Consider the following 13,490-nt stretch of genomic DNA (forward strand, 5'->3'; position numbering starts at 1 on the left):
CATATTTATTTATTTTTCGTCTTCTTCATATGCTCCAAATCCATTTCTCGATTGATTTCTTCTGTTGTTGAGCAGCTCCGATCTCTGAAAATTGATAGAGTGAAAATTTTGAAATTTTTTAAATTTCAAAAAAAAAAATTTCTTTTTTTTTATTTTCCAATTTTTCTGATTTTTTAATTTTTTTAAATCTGAAATTTTAATTAATTGTTCAGTGAAAGTACATTAGAAAAATTAGAAAAAAATTACTGCAAAATTTGAATTTATATTTTTGAAATTTTTGAAATTCTACAAATTTTGGGTCCCGCAACGAAAAGCAACGAAATTTCAAAAAAATTATCGAAAAATCTGAATTCGGCTTATTGAGAGCTTTGAAATGAGTATAATCATCACTAGGTTCCACTAACTTTGGAAATTTTGGGTCTCGCGACGAAAATGGGGTTACTGTAGCTTGACATTTTCGTGGTGGGACCCGCTTTTTGCAATTCTAAAAATTTCAACTTTTTTTGTATTTTCGATTATTTCTGGAAGCAAAACGAAAATGTTTTTTAAAATTAATTTTCTAAATTTACTTATGATTTTCGACTTTATTTTTTTAAAATTAATTTTTTAATTTTTAAAAATTATTTTCCAATTTTTGTGCACTTTCAAATTTTTTAGTATTTTTTAATTTTTTTTATATTTTTGGTATTTTTCAGAGACATTTTCTTTTCGTATTTTCGATTATTTTTAAAAGCAAAACGAAAAATGTTTTTTAAAATTAAATTTCTAAATTTTTTTTTTAATATTTTTAATTTTTTTTAGAGTTCTCAGGGAAAACCATAAATTACAATTATTTGTGAAAAACCGGAACAATTTGGAATGTATTTTTTAAAATTAAACTCCAACATTTTTCCCCCTATTTTTTCGAGACAATTTTCCAATTTCCGAACCTGTTCAAATTTGTTTGAAAACTCCTCCAGACTGCGCCTTCCAAGGATAATGCAATCGTAGTGCTCGAGCATCTGAAAATTCAATTTTCAAATTTTTTTTTCAAATTGTCAGTATTTTAAATATTTTTTATATATTACGAAAAATGTATTTTTTAAATTAATTTTCTTTTTTTTTTTTGATTTTCGACTTTTTTATTTTCGGGTTTTCAGAGATAACCAAGAATCAAAAAAAAAAACAGTTCCGTTATTTTTGAGAATATTTTTTTAAAATTTCTTCCGATTTTTCCAGACGACTTTTTTTCTATTTTTGGAATTGAAACTTTTTTTTCGCATTTCGATTATTTCTGAAAGAAAAACGAAAATGTTTTTTTAAAATTAATTTTCTAATTTTTTAATATATTTTTTTATTTTTGAAAAACCGAAATATTTTGAAATTTAGCTAAAAAAAAATTTTCAACATTTTTTTCCAATTTTCGTGCACTTTCAATTTTTACTATTTCTAATTTTTTAAAAATATTTTCGGAATTTTTAGAGACTTTTTTATCGCACTTTAGATTATTTCTGAAAGCAAAACGAAAAATGTTTTATTTTAAATTAATTTTCTGAATTTTTGTAAGACTTTCGAATTTTTGAAAAACCGAAACATTTTGAAATTTATTTTATTAAATTAAACTTTAACATTTTTTTCCGATTTTTCCAGACGATTCAATTTTTTTGAACTGTTTTTTTTTTATTTTTGGAATTTTAATGAGATATTCAAAAATTCAAAAATCGAAAATTTTCAATATTTTTTTTTCGTATTTTTGATTATTTTTGAAAGCAAAACGAAAATATTTGTTTTTAAATTAATTTTCTAATTTTTGTTTTAATTTTAGATTTTTTTGAAAAATAAAAATATTTTGAAATATTTTTCTGATTTTTTTCAGAAAAATTCCCAATTTTTTTCCATATCTAGAAAAATCTTTTTTTTTTCAATTTTCCTTTAAAACGAAAAACAAAAATTTTCGACTTTTTTAAAAATATTAGGTTGAACCGGAAGTCTTTGTGACTGGGTTTGCTTATCCACCGCTCGCCGCAGTTGCACTTTGGTGTTCCCTTGTTGCTAGGGTATAACAACGAGTAAAGGAACTTCATTTTAAAAAACAACCCATTCCCATCCCTCTGACCTGAGTTCAGTTAGCGAACGATATATGTAAATAGTGACATCCACATCCGACATAGTTTGATGTACTTCTTCCTCTTTCATACCACGATGAAGGATTTCGAGAGTCTCCTTGAGAATGTTTATCATACACATGCCCATCACTATAATATCATACACAATTGGTTCCACCGCTTCGACAAGAACGACTTTTCTCTTGAGGACCATGAGACCCCATAAATTGGATTTGGATTCGTTGAAGAAAGCCGTGAAAACGAATCCTTTCCAAACCACCCGTGAACTGTCAACCGCACTTGGGTCTTATCAAACCAACATCGTACAGGGCTTGGCAGCTCCCGGAATAAAGAAAATTAGGGGTGGATTCATACCACACACCTTGACCCAAGCCAACCTTGATTTTTGAATGGATGATTCCCTTTCCCTCCTCATTCTCCACGGGGGCGATTAATGGTTGGACCCACTTTTCACTGGAGACGAGAAGTGGGTCCTCTACAATAACAACCACAGGCATGCCCAATGGATTGAAGAAGGAGAGACCCCACAGGATGCCGCTAAACCCGACTATCACCCCAAAAAAGTCATGACCTCAATGTGGTGAGGAGTGTACGGCCCCATCTACTGGGAACTGCTACCTGATAGCAAAATAATTACTGGGGGCCTCTACATTCTCTAACCACGGAACCTGAAGAAAGTCTTCAATCGTTCACCCCTGATGGACAAGCAACTCAATTTTCAACAAAACAACTCTTGTCCCTACGACTTGAAACAAGTATTGCAGGAACTGGTCTCGGCGTGGATGGATGGTTCTCCTTTACCCTCCGTATTCTCAAGACACTGCTCCATCTGAATACTAGTCGTTTTCAGATGTGACTTGTGTCCTCGGAGGGAGAACCTTCAATACCCATGGAAGTTTCGAAATGGCACTCAAGCATTATTTCGACTCGCGCCTGGAAGGGTTTTTTAAGCAGGGCATTCATAAGTTGCCAACACGTTGGCAGTATATTGATGATAATGATAACAAATGAAATTTATCCTGAAGTTTCTTTTGCTTCGAGAAATAAACGATTGAAAAAGTCACAAAGACTTCCGGTTCAGCCTAATAGTTTTCTCAAAAAAACTGTTTTCGTTTTTTTCTTCAATGAAATTAAAAAAAAAATTTTCTCGGAAAAAAGCAAAAAATGAAAAAAAAATCAAATTTTTGATTATTTCTGTAAGATTGTATTTCCCAAAATTTTCACTGAAAGCATACCTCATAAGCCCATCACTCATTAAATTGTGCTTTTTTCGAGCAAGTTTTCATCTGAATATTTCCATTTTCTTCAGAAGATTTTCTTCTTTTGATAGGGACACTAGCTGCAAAAATATATAGAATTTTAGAGATTTTAGGATTTAAAAATGACAACTTTCTGCTTTTTCTGAAAAAAAAAGCTCCAGCATTTTCCAGAAAAGAATTTTAGAGAATTTCAGTGTTCAATTGAAATGTTAAACTATTTAACTTAAAAATAGCTCGAAATGTTTATTTTTTGAATTTTTTAGTGTAAAAATTGCAGTTTTTCCGAAATATTCATTTAAAAAAAAAAAATTAATTCAAAATTTTTTTCTTGAAAATAAGCAGATTTTCAGTTTTTTTCTCAAAAAACTTACGGAGAGCTTCCTTTTCCCTTACAATGTAAAACGCCGAGCTATTGTGACATTTTTTCGTCTTTTTTGTAGCGTCATCCGTGCACATTCTCGTTCCGCTGTTCACTGTGTGAAGCTGAAAAATATTAGAGGATTATAAATTTAGAAAAAATGTTTCTAAAAAATTACATTTTCTGGCACATTTTTCGAAAACTCAATTGTTTTGACAGGTGTTTGAAAAAATCGAAAATTTCCGTTTTTCACCGATTTTCATTTGCATTTTTATGAAAAACTCGAGAAGCTCTTTAAAATTGAACATTTAAAAAAAAATTTAGAAATTTTGATTTTAATCCGGTTTTCAGCAGGGTTAAAAAAAAATTGTCCGTACATTTCCGCGAAAAAATCGATTTTTCTGAGTGATACCGGCGCCGATATTGTAATCCAGACTTCCTTAATCACAAATCGTTGGTTTTATTAGAAGATCCTGGATGCTAGAAGTCGATTTCCTCGGTTTTCGACTGTTTTCTCTGTAAAATATTGATTTTTTGTTGGTTTTTACGCGGTATTTTTGAATTTCAAACCTTGATGTTGATAGAACATTGTGGATTGGCACTGTATTAATACTTTTAATCCGTTAATTCAATTTTATTACCTGAAAAACTATAAATTTATAAGGAAAGTGAGATTTATGAATACATAAAATTAAAGAAAAAGCAAAATAAATAAATTTCCTACAGTACACATTAAAGGTGCACAGAAAAAATTCTCGAAAGTCTTAACGAAATTCAGCAAGTTTGCGGAGAATAAGAATAAAAATGAAAGGGCGAGAGTGAGAGAAATAGAGAAAGCAGAGAAGTGCGGAGGAGCGCGTTTGCTGTGAGAATTTTTTCACTTCATAGCTGTGCTACACAGGGGCCATAAATGTGCATTCAACACGTGATTTGATTGGTTTTTAATATTAAAAAAAGCGAAAATTAATATAGATTCACTGGAAGTTGATGTACTAAATGGAAAATGCATGAAAATCGATTTTAAGATTTTCCATTCGAGACCCAGAGATAATGTTGCGCTCTGCACCTTTAATGTGCACTGTAGAACATTTCTTTTTTTTGTTTTATTTTTCTTTAATTTTATGTATTCATAAAGCTCACTTTCCTTTTAAATTTATTATTATTCAGATAACAAAATCAAAATTAACGGATTTAAATGATTAATACAGTGCAAATTCACAATGTGCCATCAACATCAAGGAAAAGTACGGTACTGTAGAATTAGGATTACTGTAGTCTGTGGAAAAATAAATTTTCGTTGTTTAAAGAGGAGAGGTTGGTGGAGTGTTTTTGAATACAATATCGAAAAAAAATTCTAGAACATTCTAGAACCTTCTTGGAAATTCAGAAAATATCTGGAGTAGGGCTCCCATGCGGCGTCGCTCAAACGCCGCAAACGCCGCACCCATCGCCTCATCCAAATCTTTAAAGCGATGCGCGGAACCCAAAAAGTGTCGGACGGGAGCCAAGTTTGCACCAAATAGTGCGATAGGGTCTGTCACCATTTGGTGCAAATTTGGTTCCCGTCCGACACTTTTTGGGTTCCGCGCATCGCTTTAAAGATTTGGATGAGGCGATGGGTGCGGCGTTTGAGGCGTTTGAGCGACGCCGCATGGGAGCCCTAATCTGGAGAATCGACATCGTGGCGAGATCCATTGTGATGAGACCCATATTCTGAAAAATCGAAAAACTGACACCCTTGGTCCCGACCATTAATTGTAGGTTTTGAGCATGCTGAAATTGGTTTAAGAAACAATTTATCGAAAAAATTTTTAAAAAAGTCATAATTTTGTGAATAATAATTTGATATATTCACTATTTTCACAAACTTTTCAGAAAACCTTTGCATTGAGTTCAAGTATTCATGCGGACAAAAGTTTTATTTCAATTTTTAAAAATCATTCATTGAAACAATTTATACATGAGGAACATACGAAAATTATTTGCCAACATTAGCTTTTGCATCAATGGTGTAACGAATAGCAGGGACTGGGACACCCGAGAAACTTCCATTTCCTTCATTCTTTATCTCCAAGTTAGCTGGGTAAGGGGAATAGAGCCCTTCATCAGCTTTACCGAATTTCTTGATAAATAGATCACCGTGCTCATATTCATAATTGCTCGAATCGATTTCAAGCCCTGCTCCGTCAACTAAACGTTTTCCGTCATAACGGATGATTCTTTCTGTGTGTTTAACAATTTTCACGCCTTTCGATGCTCGAAAAACTTGGATTTTCACTCGAGCTCCTTCCTAAAACAGTTTAATTTATGTAAGCCTTCTAGGTAGGCACTCGAATGCCTACTTTGCGAAAAACCTTGCAAATCTAATTATAATTCGGAAATTAAAGGATTTCTCTTTTTTTTTAGGATTCGGTTAGTCATTTTTTAACAGAAAACGCACGTGGTGTCAGAGTGTCTCATTTTGGCTTGATCTACGCCGATCTTCAAAAAATGCGGGAGAAGAGACGCGTTTTCAACTGATTTTGCATGGCTAAGAACGTGCTGACGTCACATTTTTTTGGGCAAAAAATTACCGCATTATTTGTAGATCAAACCGTAGTGGGACAGCCTGGCACCATGTGAAAACGTTTAATCTGCCAAGAATTAGATCACTTTGAGCTTGAAAATAACATTGTTCAGCAAAATTCATGTTTAGGCTCTTAAATCTACTAGGCAGCCGAATGCCTATCTGCCTACTTTATGCCTGATTATGCCTACGGATTATGTGAACCCATTTACCTTTACTTTCATCTGCGCAAGAGAAGCATAGGAAATGCCGAGAATAGCTAATAGGAGTACACATGAAAGAATTATTTGATTCATTTTTACTTGTTTGAAAAAAGGAGCTTAAAAAAAAATGTCAAGTCAAATTTTTAAGGTATCTCTGTGCAGTACTCACGTAAGAGTGAGGACCTGTTTTTCAAAACAATATAGTCAACGTGGCTTAAAAACGTGGCCTGAATATGACACCGGAAACACAATTGAATATTATTACCTCATAGTATTTCCTATGTAGTCAATAAAAATTGTTTTTGTTGTAAGCCAAAAAGATAAAGTTAACTGTGCCCAAAACAAAAAACAGCAAACAGTGCGTTGCCATTTCTACTATAAATTGTTGCTCAGCGAGCATAAATATATCAGTTCGAATTCAACTTACAGAGAAAAATGAATCGTGTCATCCTTTCTTCTGTTCTTCTGCTCGCAATTCTCGCCTACTCCAGTGCCGCTCCTGTTCAACAAAGCTTCTTGTTGGTATGTCAGGCACTGTTCAGGCCTCTGTGCCTGATTAGAGCATATTATTTGAATGTTACCTTGCCTATCAATTAACATTTTTTGTGTAGCTTAACCAGATTTAGAATAGCCCAAATTAACAGAAGACTTCTAAAAAAACCAAAAAAAAAGTCACAGAGAAATAATAGTAATTTCTGGGATCTTCCAAATTTGCATTCATTTTACAGAGCCCATCTTCCGATGCTCCAAAGCTTCAAGATGTCCAGCAAGCTGTCCAATCCACGGAGGACCCAGATGAAGAATTCCTGAAACAATTCGGGGAAAAATACACTGGTATTCCGTCAAATGATGGTCCAGTTACCGGAGGAACCCGAATTTACACAGCAGTCTTTGAAACATTTGCCCCGGAAATTTAGTGCTCCGATGACATTTTATTTTCAAAATAACTTGTTTTTTTTAATACGTTTCTATAAATTCTTTAACAAATATTTCAACGCATTTCTTTTTTTTTTGAAAAAAAACTTTTGAACAATATGCAGCACATTTTCTTTGAGAATTCAAAAAAATTTCCTTTTTCTCATTTTTTTTTAAATGAACGTTACCTTAACGGTGATTCTGCGCGCATTCTAGCATTCGGATAACAATTTTCATTTTTTTAAAGTGAACAAAAATCCAATTCGATTTTGAAATTGTTTTCCTGAAGTTTGTTTCATTCATCTTGGCTCATTTCTACATTGTCATCATTTCCATGAAGTTCTGTGACAAATCGTGGCTCGAACTATTATGAAGATTTTCTCATACTGATCTCCATAGCTACGAGGCTCCAAACCACGTTTTGTCACAAAATACACGGCTCTAAAAAGATGACAAACAGAGAATTTGAACACCAAAGAGCACAAAGTTTCACATATAAAAGGGCTCCCGCACTCAATTTTCAATTTTGTTATTTTTGCAGTACTTTCGTTTTCAAACGTTAGAGTTACTCCACTAAGTCTACATTTTCAGCCATGCCTACCTACAAGCTGACCTACTTCAACGTTCGCGGAATTGGCGAGCCAGCTCGTATTCTTTTCCAACTGGCAGGTGTTCCATTTGAGGACTACCGAATGACTCATGGAGACGGGACATGGGAAAAACTTAAAGACAGTGAGTTTCTGGGGAATCTAGGAAAAATCTAATTCCGGCTAAAATAAAATTGAAATTTTCTCGTTCAAAAAAAAATAATTCCAATATTTCCAAATAAAATATCATTTTTACAAGTCCCAGCCGTATTTCAGAGACCCCATTCGGAAAAGTCCCATTCCTCACAGTAGACGGATTGGAAATCCCACAGTCCCATGCTATAATCCGTTACCTTGGAAACAAGTTCGGCTACGCTGGACAAACCCCGGAGGAGAAGGCCTGGGTCGACGCGATTTGCGATCAAGTCAAGGACTTTATGGTTCCGTTCCGAGACCTCATTCTGGCTGAAATGGCTGGAAAGAAACCTGATGAAATTGCCAAGCTCGCGAAGGAAACTTTTGTTCCAGGAAGAGATGCGTACTTTAAGAGCATCAACAAGATCCTTGGGAAGAGCAAGTCGGGATTTTTGGTTGGCGACAAGCTCACATTCGCCGATCTCGTTGTGGTTGAAAATGTTACTACACTAGAAAAGAACAAGCTGTTCAATGCATCGGAGCAACCAAAATTGGCCGCTCTTCGGAAGAAGGTGTACGCGATTCCAGCAATTAAGAAGTGGGTCGCAAGTCGTCCAGATACTCAATATTAATTTAATTTGAAAAAAACGAAAGGTGGTGTGGTCGAATTTTTTAACTTGCTTTTTAGACTAAAAATTATCTTGTGACACCAAACTTCAAAATGAAACTTCTTGAAAAATTTTAAAAAAAAATTTATGTCGGCTCAAAAAAGTGACCTAAAATTAGTTGCAGTTTGAAATTTGCCCAACTGTTAAAAGTTACCAAACATCGACTTTCAATGTACTGAAATCGAGTTTAAAATCAAACATAGTTAATTTATATTTTTAAAATTAGACGGTGATATCAAAAAAAGTTACTTTTCTTGCGGCATTGACAAGTCCGCCAAGTTTCAAATTTTAACTAATTTTAGGCCATTTTTTGAGCCGCCATAACTTTTTAATGAGAAATTTTCAAGGCGTTTTATGATGAAATTCGTTTTTTTCAGACAATTTCGATTCTAATAAAGAAATAAAAAAAATCGAAACAAGTTTTATTGTTCAGTCTGATTGAAATGGGAAAAATAATAAAGATTTACTTTAGCAACCATTTGAAGTTCAAAAATTGACCCGTAAGATGTCGGCGGCTTAAAAAATTGCTAAGTTTTAGAACAATGATCAGACTCACTTTAGCATGTGAATTCATTTTTATTTTCATTTTCACCCTGCCGTATCTAAAGATCTCCGAATATTCGGAACACATACAAATGTTTCGCAGTGAATTTGAAAACCCAGCTTTCCAATTTTTTAAATTCTGTCATTGTCCAAAATTAAAAGATTAAAGATTTTTATTCAAAAACATATTCCTACACATTACATCAATTACCAGTACTCTCAATGGGTTGAGTTTCATTTCTAAATTTACAATCTAGTAACCGCCTCTCAAACCGATCAAATATCCACGGCGGTATTTCTTCGCAGCGGATCATTCGTTGCTCATACACGTATTTGACACGTTTCGTGACCGCTTCAATGAGTTGCTTTTCAAATGGCTCAGCTAGTCGTGTTTCGGTTAGGTCTCCTTTGTAAAAGGTCCTCCAGTTGCTGTTCAATTTGTTGTTGTCCACACTTCGGTAGTGTCTGAAAATTGGAAACTTGAGGGAAAACTAGTAAAACTTTTTAAAATGCCTGCCTGCCTATGCCTATCTGATGCCTAAAGAACACTATACTTACTGACGAGGAAAACCTGACCATTTTCAGATTTTTTTGAAGAAAAACAATAAAAAACTTACAGAACGTTCGTTTTTTATAAACAGCTTTAAAATCATGTATCTAGTCTAAAAAAAATATATAAATACATATATGTCTAAATCAGGGGTGTGCGGCAAATTTGCCAAATCTGCCGAGCTCGGCAAATATTGGAAAAAGAGATTTACCGAATTTGCCGCGCTCGGCAAATTTTGAGATTTGCCGCACTCCTCTGGTCTAAATATAACATGTCTGTCAGAAAACTGTCAGAACTTTTTTAGTTCAAGCTAAAATGCACAATATAAAATAGGCAGGCATGTAGGCAACCAGCCGCAGGCACAGGCCCTCCAAGACTATCTTCATCATACCTGACATAAGCAAATCTCTTCGGCACTGACATTACATGTGTCTCATCAAACTGCCTGCATGACCAATGATAGAACAAGAGAGCAACCATTTCTGGACGAATTATTCCTTTCAAATTGTACCAGCTGATCTCAGTGGTCTGGTTGTACTTCAAGAACATCATCTCGGCACGAAGTTCATTTTCATTTTTAAACCTTTCAGGTAACTCATGAGTTTTGAGCACTCGATTTGAGCTTAAGCTGATCTCAGAAAAATTTGAGGGGATCGACCTAAATGAGAAATTAGGTATAAAAGTGAGTATCTAAAAAATAGGTGTACCTAAAGAAATGTATGAAATTATTCGGCCCGGTATATATGACACGTTCGTCGATGTCCATGTTGATGACCCATTTCGAATGGAACCTGCTCCGATGATGGCATTCCTGTAACAAAATCAATGGTGGTTAAGCTCAAGCTAACTTTAGCCACAGCCTAGCTCCAACAAATTTCCATGAAACTTACATGAGTCTGCAATAAATGAAACATCCATCCCAACTTTACATATTCCATTGTGAACTTTGTCGATTCTGCCAACCCCATTCGCTCGTAGTCGTCAATTATTTTTCTGTCATATTCGTTCATATTGAATAGCGCAAAATAGAACATTGAAGTTCCCTGATTCAACAAAATTTTATTGTTCCTTCTTGAGAATAACTAACCAATAATCGATAATGCTCCACGTACTCGACCACTTCCAACCACTTGCTCTCAGACCCGTAGAGAGGGCCCACGCAGACTGACAACTCGTGGACTGGTTCTGTAATAGGCTTTTGGGCTCAACTTCTCAGAAAAAATATACTCACGTTCATAAGCTCTGAACGTCAGCTTAATCGGTTCCGGAATCTCCTCGTCCTTATTAAAACTGACGCTCATGTACTCCGCGCCATGCCTCCTCGGGCAGCTTACAACTGTTAATGGAATTACACGCGAGGCAAATCTTGAAGATGGAATTTCTCGACGGTTGCAGTCATAGTAAATGCATACGGCTCGTTTTCTGGAAAAAAGGTATGTCCTAAGTATGACTATAAATGAATGAAAAGTTTTGCCCTACCCATAAGTGTGAAACGCAGTGGTTACAATCGAAATTTGATCAGGATACACGAACGCTGATAGGAGACGTGGCTCGGCGTCGATGATGTTGTTCTGAAAATTTGAAATCATAAGTTAAATGCGCAGCCGACATGAAGAGAGTTCTGCGATAGCTCACTATAATACTGTTGAGAATAAGTTCGAGATTACTGTAAAAATACATCTTATGAAAAAACGTACATGTGACCCGATTCTTCTAGTCCTCCATTCCTCGAATTCCTCTTGATGGGGTAGAGAATGCGTTGTCTTTTGATTCCAATATTGCACATGGCATTGCCGAGGTACTATTCTGCTGGAATTTCAGAGAAAGTGGTGAATTTTTAAGGGCTTTTCAAGAAGACAAAAACACATATTTTGAATTAAATGTTGAAGTAAAAAGTATAACTCACCTAGAACCTTGCCCTTCAACAATATACGAATCTTCAGTGTCAGCTTTCAATCGAGTCCTTTGCAAATAGAATAACCACGTGAAAAATAGCACAAAAATTACAATTAACACTTTTCTCTGCTGCGAGGTTCGCATGCTGTCCATTTGTTGAAAAATCGGAAAATTTCAATTCTCTCTTCTCACTTACAAGCCACCACTTTTTGCCCATCCTCACCTATAGATACAGATCTTTGCATTTACGGAACGGGAAAGTCAAGCAGATAATGCCGTTGAAAACTGAGGAGCGACTGAAGCCTTGGATTTGTTTTGTGGTAGATTTAAAAAAAAAAGCAAAATTTTCTGTAAGTAAATTATTTTTTTTGAACTATGCACAAAGGTAACAAAAACTTAACAAAAAAAAACAATTGTCAATGCTTGTTTTCTGAGTTGTTCCAATTTTTTCTGCCAGATACATACATAGATACCAATCTCTCCCTAGAAGACAGAGAAAACAAAGTGAATGCCCCTGAAGGATGATGAAGCTTCACTTGTTCCGAATAGGATTTGAGAGTAGAGGATCAAAATAAAATTTCAAGCAATGTTTATGTACATTTTAAAGGTGGACTACGCTCAGTGGGAAAATTGCTTTAAAACACGCCTATGGGGTCACAATGACCGAATATCATGATAAAAAAATTCAAAAAAATTTCTCTGATTTTATATGATTTTTTGAGAATTGGAAAAATCTCAGTTTTCATCGAATTATTTTTGAATTTCCGCCAATTGGATTTGTTCGATTGAGCGCGCTTGCATTATTTTTCTTAATTAATTTTATTTATTCTCGTTATTTGACTGATTTTCTTCATTTTCTATGTTTTTTCATTGGAAAATGAAAGAAATAAACAAGACAAATGCAAAATGTTTGTTAAAAAGTAACTGAAAATGCACAAAACTAGCATATTTTGAGTTTCGACGGCAACAAGCTTGAAATTAGTATATTTTACAGTTTTACGAATTTTTAATTATTTTTTACACAAACATTTTGCATTTGTCTTGTTTATTTCTTTCATTTTCCAATGAAAAAACATAGAAAATGAAGAAAATCAGTCAAATAACGAGAATAAATAAAATTAATTAAGAAAAATAATGCAAGCGCGCTCAATCGAACAAATCCAATTGGCGGAAATTCAAAAATAATTCGATGAAAACTGAGATTTTTCCAATTCTCAAAAAATCATATAAAATCAGAGAAATTTTTTTGAATTTTTTTATCATGATATTCGGTCATTGTGACCCCATAGGCGTGTTTTAAAGCAATTTCCCCACTGAGCATAGTCCACCTTTAAAAGATTAAAAAAATTCAGTCAATATTCCGATAATTGGCAAATTTTAAAAATATTTTTTCGAGAAATTTAAATCAGCGTCGCATGCTTGAACTCCTATACACTGTTTAAATAAAAATTACTGAATCGTAAGAAAAATATGAAAATTGTAGAATTTTTTTTTCGTCCACTTAAAACGATACCAACGTAGGCTTAGGCTTAGGCTTCGGCTTAGGCGCAGGCTCAGGCCTAGGCGCAGGCTCAGGCGTAGGCTTCGGCCTAACCTTAGTCTTTGGAATAGGCTTAGGCTCAAGTTTGGGCTCACAAAATTTAGGCATTGTAATTAAGCTCTTATCTACTACATCATAAAAACAAACCAAAAAATTCCTCGTTTA

At 34.3% G+C, this 13,490-nt stretch overlaps 4 protein-coding genes and 1 pseudogene across 8 annotated transcripts; 2 read left to right on the forward strand and 3 right to left on the reverse strand.

The window, feature by feature from the left end:
* Positions 1–5: 5 nt before the first annotated feature.
* Y32G9A.13 lies at positions 6–4,365 on the reverse strand (annotated as a pseudogene). Its single transcript has 6 exons — positions 4,293–4,365; positions 4,100–4,238; positions 3,736–3,847; positions 3,341–3,444; positions 930–1,001; positions 6–84 (listed from the first exon to the last, which is right to left on the reverse strand). Coding segments are annotated over exons 1-6 (579 nt in total).
* Positions 4,366–4,887: 522 nt separating this feature from the next.
* Positions 4,888–7,480, forward strand: Y32G9A.2 (the record flags this gene model as incomplete). 4 transcript variants are annotated; one of them, NM_001380608.1, is made up of 3 exons in its annotated part: positions 4,888–4,971; positions 6,921–7,013; positions 7,220–7,480. In NM_001380608.1, the coding sequence occupies 2 exons, from the start codon at positions 6,927–6,929 to the stop codon at positions 7,406–7,408; spliced, it is 276 nt and encodes a 91-aa protein (NP_001368569.1). The 4 variants fall into 4 exon arrangements, with proteins under 4 accessions (NP_001368569.1, NP_001368570.1, NP_001300221.1 ...); NM_001380607.1 differs by having other exon boundaries at positions 4,918–4,971; positions 7,220–7,408; NM_001313293.3 differs by having other exon boundaries at positions 4,943–4,966; positions 7,220–7,408.
* Y32G9A.12 (TransThyretin-Related family domain) lies at positions 5,701–6,584 on the reverse strand (the record flags this gene model as incomplete). The annotated part of the gene is made up of 2 exons (NM_001038419.1): positions 5,701–6,012; positions 6,501–6,584. The coding sequence occupies 2 exons, from the start codon at positions 6,582–6,584 to the stop codon at positions 5,701–5,703; spliced, it is 396 nt and encodes a 131-aa protein (NP_001033508.1).
* A 519-nt stretch (positions 7,481–7,999) lies between the features above and the next one.
* On the forward strand, positions 8,000–8,760 carry gst-37 (glutathione transferase; the record flags this gene model as incomplete). The annotated part of the gene is made up of 2 exons (NM_071131.1): positions 8,000–8,138; positions 8,270–8,760. The coding sequence occupies 2 exons, from the start codon at positions 8,000–8,002 to the stop codon at positions 8,758–8,760; spliced, it is 630 nt and encodes a 209-aa protein (NP_503532.1).
* Positions 8,761–9,494: 734 nt separating this feature from the next.
* gtnt-41 (Glycosyltransferase family 92 protein) lies at positions 9,495–11,966 on the reverse strand. Its single transcript, NM_071132.7, has 9 exons — positions 11,796–11,966; positions 11,587–11,698; positions 11,369–11,460; positions 11,121–11,311; positions 10,977–11,074; positions 10,780–10,932; positions 10,597–10,700; positions 10,281–10,547; positions 9,495–9,804 (listed from the first exon to the last, which is right to left on the reverse strand). Exons 1-9 carry the CDS (start codon positions 11,936–11,938, stop codon positions 9,543–9,545), a joined length of 1,422 nt encoding a protein of 473 aa, NP_503533.3. The 5' UTR covers positions 11,939–11,966; the 3' UTR covers positions 9,495–9,542.
* Between the last annotated feature and the right edge of the window lie 1,524 nt (positions 11,967–13,490).

Source organism: Caenorhabditis elegans, chromosome V (genome assembly GCF_000002985.6).
Source record: "Caenorhabditis elegans chromosome V".
In the NCBI taxonomy this organism is placed as follows: Eukaryota; Metazoa; Nematoda; class Chromadorea; order Rhabditida; family Rhabditidae; genus Caenorhabditis; species Caenorhabditis elegans.

What these genes read in the sequence shown, in the direction of transcription:
- gtnt-41 (NM_071132.7), bottom strand. Translation starts at nt 11,938, where the DNA reads ATGGACAGCATGCGAACCTCGCAGCAGAGAAAAGTGTTAATTGTAATT. An exon ending in ACTGCGTTTCACACTTATGG is followed by an intron (nt 11,312 to 11,368) that starts GTAGGGCAAAAC and finishes CCTTTTTTCCAG; the next exon opens with AAAACGAGCCGTATGCATTT. An exon ending in TGGAGCATTATCGATTATTG is followed by an intron (nt 10,933 to 10,976) that starts GTTAGTTATTCT and finishes TTGTTGAATCAG; the next exon opens with GGAACTTCAATGTTCTATTT.